At 38.4% G+C, this 21,582-nt stretch overlaps 1 protein-coding gene across 1 annotated transcript in view; it reads right to left on the bottom strand.

The window, feature by feature from the left end:
• Window positions 1-13,257, bottom strand: part of LOC139717372 (5'-nucleotidase domain-containing protein 1-like) — a 311,234-nt gene extending 297,977 nt beyond the window's left edge. The window contains exons 1-3 of the mRNA XM_071628878.1: window positions 13,008-13,257; window positions 10,268-10,359; window positions 1,134-1,315 (exon numbers count right to left, since the gene is read on the bottom strand). Coding sequence (XP_071484979.1) covers window positions 1,134-1,315; window positions 10,268-10,359; window positions 13,008-13,208 — 475 coding nt within the window. The 5' untranslated portion in view covers window positions 13,209-13,257. The remainder of the gene's footprint in view (window positions 1-1,133; window positions 1,316-10,267; window positions 10,360-13,007) is intronic.
• Window positions 13,258-21,582: the final 8,325 nt, after the last annotated feature.

Below are 21,582 nucleotides of genomic sequence, written 5' to 3'. Positions count from 1 at the left end.
GTTGTTGTTGCTGCTACTGCTGTTGTTGTTGTTGCTGCCATTCTTGTTGTTGTTGTTGCTGCTGCTGTTCTTGTTTTTGTTGTTGTTGTTTATGTTGTATATTTGTGGATTCTGTTCACGATCTGGATCACCGACAAACTTTCCATTACCTGTAGCTTGTACCACAACAGACCCAACATGAAACTTACCTCAGAATCCACCCCATTTTTAATGATATTGCTAACATGCAAAAAAAAAAAAATGCCAGCAAAAATGAAACAGAGTTTCTACTGCAAATGGCAAATATTGATACCAAAACAAGGAAAGCTGTGTTTGATATAACTTGCATATTTATATTTGATCGGCTTTGTCTGTGATTGTGAAAGATACTTTTGAAGAAGAAATTAAAAAAGGGAAAATTATTCAAGTACCGGTATACAGAATAGACTCAGCCTTCCTATAGACAGAGAATTCATTGTACAGGGCATTCACTGTACACAGACTTTTTGTATTCTTGGGTAGTCCAGCATGTCACTGCCACCATCCCAATCAAACCCTGCATCACATTGCGGAGGACTGCCACCGTTGAAAGTTCCCAGGAGGGCTTACAGGACTTGCTAAGCCAAGTAATGCTGCCCTTGATTGGATCAGCAACTTGGACATCGATCTTTGAGGCTACGACCTCCCTTTGTATCGCATCACACAGCAGTATGACAGAAGAACACAAGATGATTCATAGCCAAGTGACTTTCAGAATGAAGTACAACTATTTTATTGCAAGTGTTATTACATGAAAAAAAAAAAAGTTTTTTCATGTTTAAACTACAGTATATTGGCCAAAGAAAAATAGATGATCACATTTTTCTCACAAGAAAAATGCAGAGAAAAGTAATAACAAAAATAAAAAGAGACAACAGATGCTTGTGTCAAATGATATTGAAATTAGCAGAAAAGAACACCATAAGAAATGCATCATGCATACATCCAACATTCAGTTCGACCAGTGAAATCACACACACAAGGACAAATCAATAATCACAAAAATTCACAGTCAAAACACCAATAGAGGGCAAAATCAACCCATCAAATACGAACACATCAGACGTCAAAATTTCAAGAAAAAATGTTGCCAACTTTGGAGTTAAAAATCTGACCTGATTGCTTGAGAGTATCCTTCAGGAAATCAAAATCCTCCCACTTTGCCACACTTCCATAAATCTTGCTGATCTCCTCAGCTGTCATTGGCTCAGTCCCATGGCTGGCCCGAAGGATGTCGCCCTCTCTTGACAGTTTCAGGAAGTTGCCCTTCTTGGCATCAAACACAAGACCTTTTGTGCTGTCATGTATAGGAGTATGAGGGGGAAAAAATGAAAAAGAATAATTTGATCTCTGTGTACACATAGTAAAATTCAATATTGGATCAGAAGTAAAATGTAACTGTGATGGAGGAATAATGAGATTTGCAAAGGATCGTTTATTTTCCTCTTCCTCACCAATACTTAATGAAAGGCATAAGCTCTCGTGCATGGCATAGGAGTTTATAGGTCTGGAGTGTAATACCAAGCTTTGATCAAGGAGGTTCCAGAGAATGGAGTCACACTGTCTTATTTCCTTTACTAGATGTTCGATGCCGCCGCTTAGAAATATTTGAAGCACGTGCCAAACAGGATCTGCCACGCAGATAGGAAGACAATTGACTCGTGTCTCATTGCATAATCACCAGCCACTTTCTAAGGAAGATATAATTTGTGATGGTAATTACTTTTCGCTATCCCTTCTTATACATGTACAAGGTAGGTGGTATACAGACATGAGGATGTGCGAATAGAAATTGCGCAAAAAATGCTGAAATAAAGATGAAAATTACTCGACTGGGCATACCCTTGCACTAATCTGATATATCTATCAATAAAGAATTATATTTGAAGATTGTCCCACGTCAGTTTTATTTGTCGGAATTAAGCGGATAAGTGATAAAACCGGCTTTCCAGGATGGTACAATTTTAAACATTTTCACATGATACAGCTCTGATTTACACTTCTGCACAAATTTCTGCGCGGGATTGATTTTTGTTTTACATGCTTTATCATTAAGTGAAATTTCATTTCGCATAATCAATAAATAAGCAAAATATGGCAAATATTATGTTAATGTTCAAAATGAATCTTCAGACTGCTCAGCAAGACGGCGGCTTCGAACATCGATCATCAAAGGCACAAATGCACCTGTGAAATTTTTTTGTACATCAATAGAAATCTGACAATTGTTTGAATAATTACAGCCAGTTGGAACTCCAACTCTTAAACCTCCTTGGTTTGATTGACTACTTTAAGCCCCAGTTCCACTATGACGTTCTCGCTACGATTTGACAATTTTCTCAGATGGGGAAGGATCGGGTAAAACCTGAGCCGATCTGGACACAGTACGATGCTAGAACGCCCTAAGTACGCTGCAGTTACAACTACCACATGCTTGCTACGCTCTTACTACGATGATCGGGAATGAGGCACTACGATCTCTGCCACTGCAGCTACGCTTTAGAACAATGTAGCTACGCTGTCAGTGTGATGTTGCTGATGTTATCCGATCGATGCACACTGTATCTACGCTCTGAACGATCTATACGATCTTTTCACGCTGTCACCCCGTTCAGAGAGCTGAAAAGTGCCTGATGTGCCCCTATGTACCCCGATTCGACTGTCGATCTGCAGTCAGTCAACTTATTAGCATGCAGAACCGAAGAAATATACTGTGGATCTCGAAGAGGCTCATCAACTCACGGTTCTTTTGCAGCAATGTATTGTTATAAACAAAGACGTGCTGATTTTTCCAAGGCTTTTTCTTGATGTCCTTGCTTTTATAGTCCATCTTCCTCCAGTTGTAGATGATTTCATATTCTTCAAAATTCTGCTATGTCCTCTTCCTCCTCTTTTAAGCATCACGTGCAGTCTCTCTTTCTTCGCCTTTTGGGTAGGTGCTTTGCTGCTTTCTCCTCTTCTGTTTCTTCATCTCTTAGCTCCTTCTTCGAAAATTTGAGCTCCTTCTTCACGTTCTGCCCTGACAGGTGCAGCGATAATGCCCTCCTCCTCCTCAACAGTTCTGCCTTTCAATTTTCTTGATCTTCTTCTGGCAGATATTTTTGTGTAAGTTTTCTTCCCGTTCTGTGCTGATGTTACTACGCTGAGAAAGATCCTGTTACTCTCATCCCGCTGCGCTTACGCTGTCACTATGCTCTCCCGCTGCGTTTACGCTGTCACTACGCTCTCCCCGCTTGCCGTACGATTAAAAATAGGTCAATTTTGATCGGGGTGATCGGGAAGAAATGTTGAACAGGTTCAAAATTTCTTCCCGATCTGAAAAAATGCCCGCTCCAACCCCGACCTCCACATGCTGCTGCTATGATGCTTCCGATCCCTGTACGCTTTTGCCGCTCTCTCCCGATCTGCTAGATCGGGACAGATCTGGGTCCAGATCGTGATAGTGGAATGGGGGCTTTACAAAAAGACCTAACTTTATGAACATTTTTTTACAGAAGTGAAGATAAGGTCATCTTTACCAGTTTGATAATTTCAATACGATATGGTTAGTAGAAGAAAACAAAATCAGGAGAATTTATACAGATTCCCCTGGCCATCAAATTATATCTTTTTCATGGTGATTACTAAAAACCAGTACCAGGTTTTAAAACTCAATTTCAAAATACACTCAAAGATCAAGATCAACATGATTTGTTCAATGAAAGCAAATTAAGGATCAAACTCTTTTATGTGAATTGGCACCATGATACTCTGGGGGAATCATAGATTTCAAAACTGATAAAAATTGCAAATTATGAAGGTGATTTGGCTGAAACTTTTAAACAAATTATTGTGAGAATTTGATATCATAAAATTCCTTATGGCATTTATAATGGTATAGGAATGTTTTGAAAACAAGAGACTTTCATTTTATTCAAGCATGTCTTTATGACTATAACACAGAATTTCATTTGACCCAATACATCACATTAAAATCACAAATTGTATTTCAATCTTCAAGACCACTGTCCTAAAGAGTGTTTACAGGGGCTGGTCTGCTTGCTTTAACATTTAAATAGAAATAAAGATAGGCATATATGTCTAATAATCAACTTCAAAGTTAGAGGATTATGGAAAACAACTTAAAATATCCAAAAAATAATAGTCTGTGGGATTTTTTTTTTTTTTTTTTGGGGGGGGGGGAAGGGGTAGTGACACTTTAACAACAACCTTTTATGATAGTTTTGTACTATAGCTCCACTACTTTTGATCTGCAGGATTTCCATATCTGCGACCATTTTGGGGGGAAGGATTCTATAAAAAAAAAGAACAACAGTCATGTGGAAAATACTAGCAGCATCTAGTTTAAATTTCATTTCTTATTCCTAACTGTGTAAAAGATGTCAATGATACGGTGATGTCATAGAACAGACACAGGACCATTAGAAGCCTTGCAAGGAGACATAGTGAATTATGTATTTTGATCCACACATATATTACATCAGTCAGAACAAACATAACATTTGTACAAGTTTATCACATTGCATTATGTGTGGGGGGCCTTCAGACAAAATGAAATGAGGGGAAATGCAAAGCAAATAAGAAAAAAAAGCTTAATCTTTTTCTGGACAAATTCACAAAATTTCTGGACAAATTCACAAAAACAATCTTATTCCTACTCAAAGTGCAGAATTATGAAAAAAGCCAAAGTGAGGATATTTTGATACTGGTAGTGGTACATTCCTTTCTTTCATGCTCATTGGACCCTGAAAACCTGCAGTAACAAAGAAAGACAAACAAAAAAAAGATCTCCCAAAGAAAATTCTGATTGCATGCTGGAGTGAGTTGGAATGAACAGTTTGAACTATAATAGAAAAGAATGGATTGTATGATGTGTGATGTTTGTAACGTGCAGGCCCCAGTATTGCTCAGAGTGGAGTGACTACCGTACAATTTGTATATTGTGCCGGTGCAAGAGAATCGCAGTAGAGTAAACAGCAGCACGTTGAAACTCCATTCACCTTATATGACTCAGCCGTAACAACAAAGTCAGCAGTTTGTCTTGAAATGGTAGGTGTGATCATGAAAAACTACATTTTGATGCCTGCATATTTTTCTGTATTGAAATTACAAATTGTAGTATCAGCCCTGATCTTTGTGAACATACACGAAGTAGATCTGAATAGCAAAGACTCCAACCTGAAAGGACAGCCTCCTTTAACTGGAAACTTTCCCACCTGGACCCCCTTTACAGAATTTACAGAATGTTTAGGATTGTGTGTGATGGGTCTACGGCAATTACCCAGGACCCTTCCCCTGAGGTATTTGCCCTGATAAGGTGTGTGATGTACTGCAAAACATGATATTCGCGGAATGAAATTTTCGCGAATTGGAGCCGACAGTCTTCTTTGGGGCATGAAATTTTCCCGAATTGCTACTGGCATTCAATGCATAATGTAGACAAGAACTTTCACGTTCATTTTGATTTCGCGAATCTTGGCGCTTGCAAAATTTGCGAAATCAAAATGCACGCAAACATTCCTCTTTTACAGTACCCTGTGGCTCCACAGTAGCTTGGTAGCATGGGGATGCCATGGAGTGAAAACGTTGGCCCAGCTGGTATATATTAGAAAATCCCCAGGTCTTAATAGAACAGTAAAGTGTGTTTGTGGGCGAGTCAAAGCTATTTTTTCCATGAAAGTTGATTTTTCAACATTAAGCAATTAAATTGAACTGGCTACCAATTTCAAGCTAAGACAGTGGAATTTCATGAAGGGATGGTGATGTTAAAAGGCTCAAATCTGAACTACAAAGGATATAAATGAATAATGCCAATTAAGAAGATTTTCACACCATCATAACAAATGAGATATTCAATGGTATATAAAATTCAATAAATAGTCTAGTGTCAGAACGTAAAGACAGGTTATTTCCACCATGATGACCTTTAAAAAATTAAAAGAAAGGCAAATGAGGGACATACATGTACTATTCAAATTGGAACAATATCATTTTATCGTAGATTCTAAGTGGGTCATTGAATTTGGCTGCAATTTTAAAAACCGTAGCTACATAACTAAAAACACATTTTGGCCTTGCCCTAAACATAAAAATAGGACACAAAAAACACACAGAATACTGTAGAGCTCTTCGACATGCCCTCATAGAATGTACTGTACATGTGCAATGCCTGTAACTGTACTGAAGTGGATTGTGCTTGCACGATGCAGTTTTAGCTATATGGCGCGGTCACTATAGGTAAGTAATGGGACACATGCAATGACGTTATCACAGCAATAGTCATTTATGTCAAAGTTGCAATTACAAAATTGTTCATAATTCACTGTGTGGAAACATATAAGTTTCAAAAAACCTTCTCCTATTTCACTACAGACGACATGAATCCAGTACTTCTATCGAATCTCACTCACAGGTCCCCTTGGAGAGCATGTTATTTCAAAACATTTCAGGATGAAGCGCTCCACTCCAAGATGTTCGAATAATTTCATCAGGGGCTTTCGCCTTTTTTACAGCCTTTTGCTGGCAGCTGCCTTTTTCTACTCCCTTGCCTTTTTGCTCTCAACATACCTCACAAGCACAACTGCAAAAGACTCAGCTGGCTCAGAGGACCAGGCAAAAAACAAGGAAAGGTATGAGAAGAGCAATAAATTCTTTGAAAATGTTGAAAGTGGCGAGACTCTGAAGGATCATGGATCCCAAATGAGAGAAGATCAGAGTGAGCCGTGCTACAAGCAAGTTCAAATTTGGACGAAGAGCATCCACTGGGCTGCTGATGGCAGACAGGAAGTCCAGTGCCCTGGTCTTTCCTGTGGTCTGAGGCAGGTGGAGGACACTAGTTTTATAACCATGGCAACGAGCGATGCAGTCTTATTTCACTACCTTACCCCCTGGGACTGGGATGCGATGCACAAGCGAAAGTCACGTGGGCAAAAATGGATCTTCTTTTCAACCAAAAGTCCAGTACACACAAAAAGAAGCATAATACCACCACGAAAATACTACAGCACTTCCTATGACTACATAATGTCTTACCGACGATACAGGGGAAGTCTCTTTGGGGATTTTGGAAAGGTCCACAAAGAGCGAAATGAGACTTGGCAGACGAACTGGGCCACAGGAAAGAGCAAGTTAGCTGCATGGGTTAAGAAGGATTGCACGGAGGGAAATGCTCAGAATGCGACCTGGAACCGCAAACAGTTCATTGAGGAACTTGGCCAGCTGATGGACATTAGCATTTACAGTCACTGTGGCCCCGAGCCTTGCATTCCAAACTCTGTTGGGTGCAACTCCAGACTGCAGCAGCACAAATTCTACCTGGCACTGGAAGACTGCAAGTGTCGCAACTACATCACACAGGTGTGGGACATTGCGTTCCGCAACGACTTGGTTCCAGTGGTGTATGGGCCACCGATTGATGACTACCTGCTTGTGCTACCGAAGCACTCTTTCATCCACGTTGACGAATTCAACAACATGCAGGACCTTGTGCAGCATCTGCTCCTCGTCGACAAGGACGATGACTTGTACAACTCCTACTTTGAGTGGCGGAAGCAGGGTTACCCCGAGAGCATCACAGAGGATCAACTTTTGAGTCCGGACATGATGTGTCAGGTGGTGGAGAGCTTGCTGGAGGATGAGAAAGCTGAGCAGAAGGGGAGATCCCGAAGAAGGGCTATACCAGACTGGGAGAAATGGTGGGCAGGGTCCTGCGATGATTCTAAGGATGGACCATACCACTGAGCATCCTTGCTCGGTCATTGTTTGAAAGCAAACATGCGATTCAAAGATCAATTGACAGATAACATGGTAGCCACTTGTGATCTGGTTGCATGGAAAATGAATGGCATTTGATGATGGTGATCTTGGTTTTAGGAGGAATTCAAGATGTGAACTTAGCCCTAATAAGAAGAAATACATTTTTGACACAACAAAACACAAAAAAAAAAATAGAAAAAAAAGGAGTTTGGAGTTTGACTAATTTTACCAAAACTCTCCTTGAATGGTCAAATGCAAATAAATAAGCTGATATACATTATATTGCCTCACTACTTGCCAAAGATATTATATTTTTTACATAAAATCTTGAAATTTGAAGTTACTTCTCTTTTTGTTTGAATGCAATCTATACACCCCAGTCTCAAATTCCAATAAACATGACTGATTATTATTGTGAAGTAACTTAGCATAGAAAAATATTGCACATGTATGTTTTGCACTTTACATAGCTGAACAATCAAATTTCAGCACTTTTAAAATTGTGAGGTGATGTCATTTTCCAGCTCACATCAACTGTTCAAGAACTGTTTTGTGAAAATTAGCATGTTTCAAAATTTAATGATTTCCCTAACTGGTCATGATCAAATTTTCATTGTTTTGCTTATCAATCTCATTCTTTCTATTCAGAATTCTTCAAAATCTATGCTGACATATCATCTAAAAGAAGTGAAGGCCTGATATCAAGAATAGGCCTCTGATCCAATATAAAATAAATATGATAGCTTTACTTGAAATTGTTGTAAATCATTGGTTTTCATGCAATGCAATACAATGTATGTCTTGATTTGGGACTCTATTGGAACCCCAAATGTTGAAAGGTGGGTGAGGACTTTCTCACACTCTTGTCTAGAATGAGAAATGGATGAGTCACTAAAAAAAAAACAAAATCTGACTTTATTATTCACCCTGCAAAAATCAAAATCATACAATGTACATCATATCAGATCAAAATTGCAAAAGTGAGGAGAAATGTCACACAGACATCTGATAACCGAAGACCTTTGCCATCCGTGTGTGAAAATTACAAACACACTAGAATTACAATCATGGAATGTGAAAGTCAAACACAGCAATCACTTCTGAAAGACTTTCAGATTACTGCTGACTAATTCATGCCTGTATCTAAATCTGATTCTCATTATATGTTACAGTACTGTAAACTGAACACTGTGATTTTATTGGATTGTAACTTCTGCATTGTAAATATCATGTTCATGTTCTCGAGATTCTTATTGACAGTAATCAGCAACTTATAAAGAAATTTGTTTTGGGGATATAGAATTGCACTCACAACTTAAATGTTTCATTATATCCATAGATGAATATATCAATACAATGAGGAATTTGCACAGAAAACAAATATAAAACTTCGGTATTGACTCAATCCATGGCATTTTGATCCATGTAGTTTCGTTGTTTGTCTGTGTGTGTGTGTGTGTGTGTGTGTGTGTGTATGTATGTGTTTGTAATCTTTTTATATGAGGGGATCGGCTTAACCCTAACTTACACTTGTACCTGGGCTATTTAGCGAGCTTGAATTCGGGGGGGGGGGGGGGGGGCATTATGGCCCTCCCTTCAGATCTCGGCCGTTGATCGCGCAATCGACGCAAAATTTTGCATGAACATAAAGCCGGATGTAATCTACATGACTGTTAAGTTACATTTTCAAAAAATTTGCATTTTCTATTTTTGTCTGTAATTGGCTTAAAGAAGCTTATGGAATGCTGATTTTTTGGTGTAAATATTCCTAGTGACATTCCAAACATTTGTGCGTAAAAAAATTCAGTATCAAAATTAATTTCCTAATTTTTTTATTGTTTTATCATTTTCTTATGTACTTCTTTGTTTTTTCAAACATTTGTTTTTGTTATTTTTTTCAGCAGAATTTGTCATACACATTTTTTGAAGCATAATTATACTAAAATAAATTGTTTTCAGCCATTAGAATTAAAAATATGAATATTTATATAGAACTAATTGAAAAAACACAAAATTTGTATTGACTTTGTACACAAAATCACGTTTTTGAGCAATTTTGGGGTTGACGAAAATTTTTTGAAGGGGCGTGGCTTCGGAACGGTATACCCGGGTGTGACAAATTTGGTCTTAAAAGTTGCGCGAGAATTGAAAGTAAAAGGTCAGGGAGCGGTGCGGTCAAAAAATTTTGCGCACCGGAATGGTCGCGGAATTCGTCGAGGGAGGGCCATTATGGCCCCCCAGGTATGTTAGGGTTAAAGCTCTCTTCAAGACTGAATTCTATCATTGTCAATAAGTCATCTGACAATATAAAATCAAAATAGACCCCAAAAAAAAAAATAAAAAACAGCAAGGTATTTAAACAAATTCTTTTCCCTAATCACCTTCAGCTTTTGAGACAACCTAATTCTCTCTTTTCCCAAGCCACAAAATACATTTCACACATTACTCTGAAACACATACAAATACAGATACACACATTCTACTGATTACTCACCAAAAGTCTCTATGTTTGTAGAAAGGCTCCAGCAATTCTTTGCTATAGCCCTTCCTGGTCACCACTGACTCTGCCAGGCTCTTGTAGATAAGCTAAGATGTGACAAAAAAAAAGTCAACACATAAAAGCAGGAAGGAATTAATAGGGAGAGTACTGTAAAAGTAGAAATTTTCGTGCATTTCGTGCAACCAAAAAACTAGCGTGAGAATAAAATTACATGGATATTTTTGCTTGCCGTAATGTTCCCGTACTTACTGTCTCGATTCCGCAGAATTAAAAACACGCAAAGCTCTTCCAACTGGGCCCAGCGTCACACAAAAATATCCACTTTTACAGTACACTTTTAAGGTTACCGTACTTCTGTTAGTCAAATTGGGCAACCATGATTAACAAAAGATTACGTTTGATCTTTTATCTTGGGGCCATCAAATTGAATGAATTTAAAGATTTTAGTGGCCCAAACAGGTCACCATATCTTAAAAAAAAAAAAAAAAAGGAAAAAAAATCTGAAGGTTGAGCTGTTCACAGGTAATGGGAAATTCTAAATTTTCCAATTAAAAGGCATTACTAGAAATCATTGTGATGTAAAGTAACTTTGATTTATCTGGATTAAACTGGACTGTCAGATTGTTATGACGGACACAAATCGGAAAGCCCTTTTCATAAGAGTTTTGTCACTCACATGGTCAAAATCTGTTTAAAGTTATGATGAATTTTTGAAGTTTTGGTTAATTCTGTGTGCTGCCCTCTCTAAATGGGAACTCTACAACAATTCAAGATATGGACATAGCAAAACAATATATCCAACAGAAAATTATAAGAAGGGAACTTCCCAAAAGTTCACTATCATGGTGATCTTTTAAAGAGCACCTGAAAAAGCCTCTTCAAAAGGCATCCAGAAAATGTTCGCTTTCAGTAACAGGTCACAGAAATGTGTACTGTTCCTTTAAACTTTCATTATGAAAAATATGAGCTAGGGTGTCAGGCACAATGCAGTTTCATAATCTTTCTTTTTTTATGTAAGCATTGTTTAAGAAACAACTCATACTTCATGAGCAATCACACTCACAGCGTACACTATTTGTACCATCTGAAACTGAAGTTAGTCGTGTAATAATCATTAACAAATCCTTCAAGTAATCAGGAGCTAAAAAAAAAAAAAAAACAATGTACAAAATCATTAATGATGAATGGCAAACTCAATAGTCATTTGGAAGCACAGTTCCAACTCTACACAAGACCACACACAGACAAACAGACAGTGATCTACAGACACAGACTCCCACATGCACATACACATCTCAACCGTCCTGTATCTTTTCACTAGCCACAACCAATACATTGTTCCGTATTGAGTCAAGATTATTAAGGCCACTTGAAAGATACATTCCATTATTCCATGGCTAACTTCAGTTTCAGATTATGCAGGCAGTGTACACAGTGATCGTGAATTTGCAGCTCACTATGAGTGAGTTACTTTGTTAGCAACACAGATGTCAATATCAATATTGATGCTTTCTGATTGTAAGTTTAATTTGATTCAAATTCACTCGAGTTATTTGAAATATTGACCATTGTTCCTGTGATTTTGATGCAATTTGGTCCAGTGGAAAATCAGAGTTGCCTTTACTTTAGCATTAAGGATTATTAACCACAAACACCCATTTGTGTGTCAAACCATAGCTTCAATCTCTTTATCACCTACACAGTGTCACTACACTAATCCCAAGTACTGTAGATCTATACGCCGAATATTTTGTGAGGTTTTTATTTTCGCGAATTTTGCGAGTCCGGTGCTATTCCCGAAATTAAAAACATGCAAAAATACTGACTCTGATCCCGATGTGGATGTGACATAATTATGCATGTACATTTTCTGTACAGTACAGGACTCCATGATCACAAATTTTAACTACTCGCGAAATCTTTAGGAATTCCCGATTCGCGAAAATTTAAACTCGCAAAATATAATTTGCGTATCGTACTCATCAGCAAAATGTACGATCAATGTAAATTTAGTACTGGTACCTCACAGCTCAGAATATTTCAAACTGGAAACATTGTTTAATAGTAATTTGATACAATACAAGATGTTTTAGGGTCTTTTAATGAGTGGGGTCTCTCTCACAGTATTGGCCAGTAACTATACACAGCCCAGTCGCTGTACGTAGATACGTAGCATAGCGCAGTAACAGCGTCTGGACAGGCTAATTGGCCAGCTGCTCGGCAGTACTGGCATACTAAACTTTCATAAAACCAGTACCACTATTGGTACTATACTAACTAGCTGACCGACTGCTGTTTGACGAATAGGTATTAAAAGCAAATGGATACAAGGATATTTTGTCATAAGTTTACAATATACAAATGATGCACACTCAGGTGCATCATGACATTAGGAATTGTGTGCGCATACGGTAACTATGAGGGCTACATTTCATACCCGCTCTCCTTTTTATTCCGTCAAACTGCTGACTACACAAATAGACCCCCTACATCTCACATTTACTATTACTGTATTAGGATGCAAAGTTCTGCTTTGTAGGCTTTGACAGGTTTTACACTGCACTACCTTTATTTTCTCGTTAAAGTGTAGGCATACAGCTATCACATCAGTACAGTAAATTACTGTCAGTAGCTGGCAGCAGCTGTATTGTACAACTCTAGTACATTGTACAAGTACTAGTATTACACGACCGGTGCAGGTGTCTGTTATCAACGCAACGTGCCCTAAACATACCGTGAATGTTTGGTCAAGCTTATATTTGCACAGTGTGTGATCCAAGTCCACACCGACGGCATCGACGTCCATCAGAGAGATCGTCTTTGGTTTGGAGTCGTGAGAAGACATTTTCTGACCTCCGAGATCAACGCGGAAACGGTAAATTGTAGAGCTGATTTGGCGAAAATGCTTGAAATTGAATATGTTGCAATAAGTCATTCACGCTTTTGTATTTTGGGTTTCGCGGGAGTACACTGCTGTCTCTTCGCGGCGATCGTGTGGCGTAAACACAATGCACATGTGTGTACGTGTAGTATTTTTGTAATGTGGTTGCAATCCATTTCGCCCTCTACGTTGAATTAAGCGAGTGGGGGTTTCCCCTATTATATGAAGCCGGCAGTTCATGGACTAGTACGAGTACATGGGATGGTGCCCGGTCTGTCATACTGTATTGATAGGCACGTGCCTTGGAGATCAGTCTCCCGAAGACAGTGTCAAAGGAAATATTGATCAAGGCACAGTACTACAGGTGTTACAGAAAAAAAACCAACAACAACAAAATTTTCAGTCGTCCCATTTCATATGTTTCAGTTCAATTCAATTCAATTGTGCATTTATTTCCATCATCAAAAAGAAAAGAAAAAGTTGACATAATCCAAAGTGATACAATTTTTTTCATTTTTCTTACACTCGTCTGATAAAGGATTTTTTTTTCAAATACAATATAAATCATACGCACGAATGATGTCATAAAAAAAGAAACAATGCACTTTGCCATGGCAACAAAAATAGTAAATAATCACGATGATGGAAAACAGTGTTCCACTAAGAAAGCCAAGCTTGTAAGACGTGGAACACTGGAACAAAACAAAAATGTTTGATCTTCAATACTCAAAGGAATATATACATCAGAAAAGACTAAACTTGATATAAGCTGTAATCAGATAGTGCAAACTTTTGTTCAAGGCAGTTTGAATAATATGTTATCAAAGCATACAAATATTTTTTTTCGGGGAATTGTTGATGTTGAGAAAATAGGGTCCTAAGGACTACTCATATCAATAATATCAATTTTTTGTATAACGATCCTTTATTGTTCTTAGACCGAATGAAATTGAATTAAAGATTGATTAGTCGATCGCGATCACGCTAGAAATAGATTATCACACCGCTGTATTGTGTAGAATAGCATTGTAAAAGAGATCAGGTATCATTTCGGAGAAACAGATAACAATGATTAGAATATCGAGAACGTGCTTCTCCCACTTTTACTATTCGAAATGATTAAGACAACGTTCGTGTCTTTTTTTTATTCAACAATCACTAAAAATTCTAACACCGCATAGTGTAACCTTTATAGCAACCGCACAGCAAGAGTGTTACTGTATCGTTTGGCTCCCCATGTCTCAAAATTCCCAATTAATAGTATAAAGTGTAATTGATAGTAGATTCATTACCAATCAGTCTACTCGCTTTTCATCATTTTAAAAGCCTTTCAGGATATATTTATACTAGCATGTTATTATACTCCACAATTTGCCTTTCATGGAGGCCTATTCTTCAGTCGCCCTAGCGTCTGTTCAAGATGAATGGGGCTTCTCTTGATAATACCTCAACCTCAAATCAACCCATTATGCCCATGATTCAGGGCTCTCCATGGACCAGTGCATAAAAAGATGTAAATCAAACATTATCTTTTAACAATTAGGCAAAAGTCAGGCATCAGCAGATCAGAACTGAGTATTAAAAGATTGATGTTTGACTTCTGCCCTACGTTCGATCTAAACTTTTATGCAAAAGGCACTGGTGTCATTCATTCAAACGGTGCATGGTATATAGATGACTTCCTGCTATTATTTCACTACTTGTACGTGTCCATATTGCTTACCCGACTCCTCTACCATCCTCATCAAAGATTTCAAACGACATCAAAAGTGAAATTACACGAGCACATAGATGTTCATTCATAGAGACAGAAATATCATTACAACTCTCAACAAAAGTCTGAGAAAATTCAAGAAAAGAAAAGACATGAATTTTTGTACTTTTGAATAAATTCATGTGTGTTTTCCTGTCTAGATTAAATTTAAAAATCTGGACTAAAAGGGTTCGACAATGATGTCACAAAAACGATGAATACATGAGATGTTTGATATCCAGGAGAATAAGCTCAAAATTGAGAGCTGACAAGCGGTACTACGCTCATTATTGACAACCGTTTTGAATGACGGAAAGAAAAGGGGGAAAATCGGTCTCGGCTTTGGTTAGTAATTGTAACTTACAGTAATTAGGCAGAGTTTTGAAAAATCCTACCAGTATTTCTTTTTACTTTACCATGGTAGCAGGCTGATTAGGAAATGAAATTGGATATTGGTCAGCTTATTATTCTCTAGATGAAATATTGACAGATTGAAATCTGCAAACCCTGTTTCACACAACACGCAGAGTATAATTATGATTTGTTTATAAGCTTAAGGGTGAATAGGATCAATTTTGCCAATCATACAGACAGTGAACACCTTTTTTCATCAGTTGCCATCGGAGAAAGAGTATGAAAGGTAAATATTGTGAAAGAAAAATTGGTTGTTGTTGTTGTTGTTGTTGTTGTTGCTGCTGCTGTTGTTGCTGCTGCTGCTGTTTGTTATCAAAGATTCCGTCTAAAGAGTACTTAACCATGGTGCCCATAACTTATTTGAATGTGAAACCGATGACGCTGCAACGTCCACCTGACAGATCTTGAATGACCATCTGTTACACGATCGCACAGAGAAGAAGCACCCAATAATGCTCGCTTCTTGAAATGGGTAAAGGATGTCACTCGGGAGTGGTGACCTCCATTGACTTCCGTTGTCCAAACATTTTCCAATATGCGTTACCATGTGCTGACAGATTGAAAATAATATCCTATGATATTGCTAAGCCCATTGCAATGCAAATTTAAATTCAAATAAAATAACCTGGTTCTTGTTGGTTAATATTTGGGTATTCACATGTGAAATGATGACGACGGTTACGAATTTTGTAGAAGAGACCTCATTCCAAGCATCATGGCACCCTCTAGCCATAAACATCTATTTTCCATTACAGTCTCTCTCTCGCTCTCAACATGATTGTTGTCTTTGTTTTACAAAAGCAGAGATATATTGGAGACATTTCTCGCTTGTTATACCAAACTTACACTTCCCTTCAAGTACTGTTGAGCACAACTTTATCTATTTGGATCGTGTTGTGGTTTTCATTTGTGAACTCGTTTACTTGTCGTCACGTATGCGTACTTATTCCCGGCGTTTCAGTGACTGTACTCTTTACGACCATGTTGTGTTTGTGTTGATCAACGTTGACAAATATCTGCAAGTCGCAACACCACTGCGATATCATAATCTGCTTACACTGCCGAGAGTCAAAGGAATATTCGCATTCGCATTTATATTGATGATGCCCTTCTATTTGCTGTTGTTGCCATGGCCACGCCTTCCGTTTCGAGAATATTTCGCCTCTAGTTGTATGAGAGAGGAAGAGCCAAATACACCAGTGTGGGCTGTCATATGGGTAAATATTTACTTTGTAATACCAGCAGTGACCGGAGGTGCGTTCTTGACGGTGATCAACATTGCGCTCGTTCGAGTATCCCGCAAACACGCCCGTCGTACATTTGTATTGACGCCGTTAAAATTGCCGAATTAGATAGATATATCGACGTCGAACGCCAAGAAAACAATGACAAAATTGCAATCCGGTGTCTGCGGAGATTTTTGTGCGTGAAGCAGAAGAGAAATGACGGACAGGGTGCTAGAAAGGGAATTTTGACTGTAAGCCTCCTCACCTCCACATTCTGTGCTTGCTGGCTTTTCTACTCTTTGCATATGATTTTCTGCCGGAAAGACTTGTGCCTTTCTCACTATAGGGTTCATGGGAGCAAGCGGATGGTTACAGCCGCTGTGTCACATACTAACCACAAGGGAGGCCAAAGATATCATCCAGTCACTGTTGAGGAATTCACATGTGAACACTAAGAATTAGTCATTTAAATTCAAGTATTGGAGTATATTAGTATTGTTTCCGACGGACATGTTTACAACGATAGTGAGAGAAAACTTTATAACTAATTATAATGTAAAGGTAATTCTGTATACAAGGTGAGTCAAATTCTTGTTACTATTATTTGATTTATAGTGTTACAAGTGTAATTTGTGGAATTTTTGTTTATTGTACTTCCAGATCAAATAAAGATGTGTATGAATGTCGTGAATATAAAGATTAATACGTATTATAAAAATGTATAAAGATATATGTTTACATTATGATATCATGGTATATGGACTCCTATCATAATATTTCTGTTATTTCATTCACGTGCCATGATAAATGGCAAGTTTTGCGTAGAATACAAGTAATGTCAGAGCTTGTGTTGTTTGCTCAACTTTCATTGCTCTCTTAGGTAGTATTCATGAGGAACAACAACAAGGGAATAAAAAAAGAAATGCTGTAGAATATAGGGCTTTGCGGCGTGCTTTTTATTCTTACACGTGGGTGTAAATGTAAAAGATAAAGAAATAGGTATATTACGAGCATGTTCGGGTACAGGTGAGCCTTTACATATTATGAAATGACCTGAATGGCAGCGAGGATATTCAAATAAACAAAGAAAAAGAAATGAAAAAGCGAGGCCAATCGCTCATTTTCACCTTTACCAATCATATATTATTATATTCAGTTATATCATCCTGATATTTGGTGAACCATAATTGAATTTTATTGACTGCTTTGATGTTTAATTAGAACAGGCTATACAATGAAACATTGAAACGGTAGTATATATATTGAATATATACATACAAAGTTTCTCTTTAACTTTGTGAAACTTACACATCCAAGCGGGATAATTATACGAGAAAGGGTACGCGGTTTGTACAAAGTCACGTTCCCGCTTAATGGTTATCTGTATAACAGAGTTTGCCCCGTCATTCTGCCATGACATTTTTTTTTTGAAGTGGCGTTATTGTTATCATTTTCTTCCCTTTGCGAAGAGTAATTTTGGTGAAATTGAGAAATGACAGGCGAAAACACTAATTACGCTTCCTGAATATCAGCAAGCCAAGCGCAATATTAACTTTGTACTTTTGCTTTAAGTGTCTACACCGAACCTGTCAGTGACAAGTCTTTAAGATATTGAATCAGGCTTCCTTTAATTCGCCATCGAAGGAGAGTGACAGGCAGATAAATGAGGAATTGAAATGAATCTTCAACGTGTTTTAATTATCATTTTCCTATACGTGGTTATATGTCGGAGAAAAACCTGGGACCTATTTCATAAAAGATGTTGGGATAGCTAGGATAGCAATTCTTGCTGGAATGGCAACTTCCCATACCAACAGCCAATCAGGAAGCTGGATTCTTGTCGTTACCATGACTATTGCCATTCCAGCAAGAATTTCTATCATATCAACTCTTTATGAAATGGAGCCCTGGGCGTGGGAACGGGAGATATTGTTTCGTTTTTGAACGGCATCGTGGACGGTCGGATATCGTCACCAAAATGCGTTTTTGTTTCCCCTACACACCGAGGTAATTGTGCATCTTCCAAAAGACATATCTACCATCGAATACAATTCGTTTGCGTTGATGGACAGAAAAAGATTCCAAAATTATATCTATAAAGACAGCAGCGAATGTTGTATGAAAAAAGTACGTTTATATCATATTTATATATGCGCACAGACATTTGCTGAAATCGGATAAGCTTGACAATTCACCGGGCCTCGGCAATTCACATGGCTATTAAGAAAGAAAGGAATATCGCACCATAATGGTTCTGAAAGGATTCTCTTTAAAGCGACACGTGGTGACGGACCATTCTTTAACTAGAAATAAGGGAATTACAACATTTTTTCAAGAGCTGTGATTATCAAGAAGGTCAGAGCTCCATTAAAGAAGGTACTTCATCATGGTGTCAACCTGTCGGTCGTTATTAAGGTACAGATGATGTGCACGCCTATCAAGCCTACAAGAGAGAATCTTACTAGGACACAAATGATTTAGAGAGCCACATCTTTGTCTTTGACCTTTCCAGGAAAGGAAAGTGCATGAATCTTCTTGAATGAAACGTGTTTTCCAAAATGTGTACAAGACATGCAAGATACCAATGGTGCCAGCTATGCTGCAGCAAAACTCGTATACACTTATTTTGAAAAACTTTTCGCAAAACGCAAAACTTTTTGGTGAACTAAGTGGTGTATAATTTTCAAAGATGACGACAAGTGCCAATTCTTCGTCTGACAGCATCCCCTTGGAAAGATGGTGGCATCCTATAGCCATAGTGTCCTTATGTAATTGTGTTCTATGTCTTGCTCTCAATATAATTCTTTTCACGGTCTTACGAAAACAGAAATTTATTGAGGACATCACGCGCTTCTTATATCAAACTTACGCTTGCCTCCTGGCGGCGTCGAACATTGTTTCGTCTGTATGGATGGTGTTGTGGCTTCCACTCATGAACTCCTTTACTTGCCAAAACGTTTCTGTTTTCATTCCTGGCGTCACAATGCTTGTCTTGTACACAGCCATGTTGTGCTTGTGCTTGATTAACATTGACAAATATCTGCAAGTCGCAACGCCGCTGCGATATCATAATCTGCTTACGCTGCCGAGAGTCAAAGGAATATTCGCAGTCGCGTTTATGTCCACGCTGCCCTTCAGTTTGTTGTTGTTTCCATGGCCACACCTTCCGTTTCGAGAATATTTTGCGTCCGAATGCATGAGAAAGGAAGCGCCAAACATACCGCAGTGGGCTGTCACATGGGCAAACATTTGCTACGTCATACCAGCAGTTACAGGAGGTACATTCTTGACAGTGATCAACATCGCTCTTGCTCGCGTCGCCCGCAACCATGCGCGTCGGATCAACGTCGTAAACGGTGCCGTACTGAACAAAAATGTCGACGTCGACCCCTATAACGGTATAGATAAAAATAGCAGAACATTCCATGTTCTGCGAAGATTGTGTCGCATAAATCTCAGACGGAGAGGAGGACAAAATGACAGAAAGGCATTTGTGACAGTGAGCCTTCTAACTGGCACGTTTTGCGCCTCTTGGTTTTTATACGCGGTACAAGGATTTTTGCAGAAGGAACTCGCAATTATGTCAATAGTGCTAAAAGAAACCAGTGGATGGCTCCAGCCATTGATCTACATTGCAACTACGAGAGAGGCCAAAGATGTTATTCACTCTTTGTGGGGGAAGAGATGAACGCTTACGCGGCGATGATTTGAAATAAAAAATATCAGAAAATGGAACAAAGATAACGACAGGTACAGCGCACAGCTATTTGCAAACAAGGTCATCGTTCTACGGTAAATTGCAAACTACTTCATATGTGGAAACATTAAAGAATATTGACAAAATGTGGCGGGACTCTTGCTGGTTCGTTGATTATGGGTCAGACCATTTTATTCACTTTGTCCCTCACCCTATATGGTCATCGGTCTCCGCAAAATTGAAAGGACTGTGTTGATACAGGCATGACAAACCTTTAAGGAGAGAGGGTATCACCAGTCTTCAGTCAGCAGAAGGTCAATCCAATGCTGACTCCAATTTTCCCTCCCAAATTCTCTTATACCACTTAAAAAAGATCAGTTGTCATTTTGATTAAACAGATGACCTTAGTTCGTATGTTACGAGCCTTTTTCTACCACTTTTCCTTCGAGCAGGTGCTACGCAGTGTTCGTTCGCACTTATTTAGTTCTTATCCCTTACAACAAATGCGCAGCACTGAATGTTTTTATATCACCTGCCTCCACTTACCTCAATATTTCTAATAAGTATTAAGCAAGTTAAAAAAATAACAATAACAACAACAACAAACGGTGGATTCATGCATCCCTTAGCTATTATCAGCTGAACCAATTTTCATCATTTTGATTACACACGAAATCCTTAATCTGCAGTTTATGCCCTACACAATATGTCTTACATTAATCTTCTTTAGTCCCCTTTGCGTTTGTTCACGATAAATGATGCTTCTCGCGATATTGCAGAATCAACCAAAGCCTACCCATCTGATCTTGGCGTCATCTATTCAGATGATGCGTTAATGATGGGTAGATAACACCATGCTATCAATTCAATACACGTCAACGTATCCACCTGCCATTCCCCCCTAATTACTCCTGAAACATCACCTTCGTCGAGACGTTAAAACAACAGATGACGTGAATTTTGAAACTTTGTTGTCATAGTGGCGTCTACGGATAGGTCTTGGTGTTTGTACAGTGTCATGACCGATTGGCGAGTAAGACCAAAGTGTAAAATTGGTTGGGGACAATTACACCATTAATTCGTCTTTAATGACAGCACGCCAAGCCCAAAATTGCCTTCGGTTAAGTCCTATTAGGTCTATTACAGTGAAGAGACAGATTTTTCATAAACTCATCATCGTACAAGGCTGACTGGAAGATACAATTCGAGGCCGGCAAGCATTTTTATTTTCTAAGTAATACATGCTGTACGGTAGAAAAATTAACAGCTTCATTTAGAGCTTTGGTCATTGATCGCTGTTAACCAAACGTTTTATGTCGTAGCTACTACTATAATGAT

This window comes from Diadema antillarum, unplaced genomic scaffold (assembly GCF_040938485.1).
Source record: "Diadema antillarum isolate AM-2024a unplaced genomic scaffold, OU_Dant_1.0 scf00000007, whole genome shotgun sequence".
NCBI lineage: Eukaryota > Metazoa > Echinodermata > Echinoidea > Diadematoida > Diadematidae > Diadema > Diadema antillarum.
The sequence above is the reverse complement of the archived record's forward strand: the minus strand, read 5'-3'. Positions and strand labels throughout refer to the sequence as shown.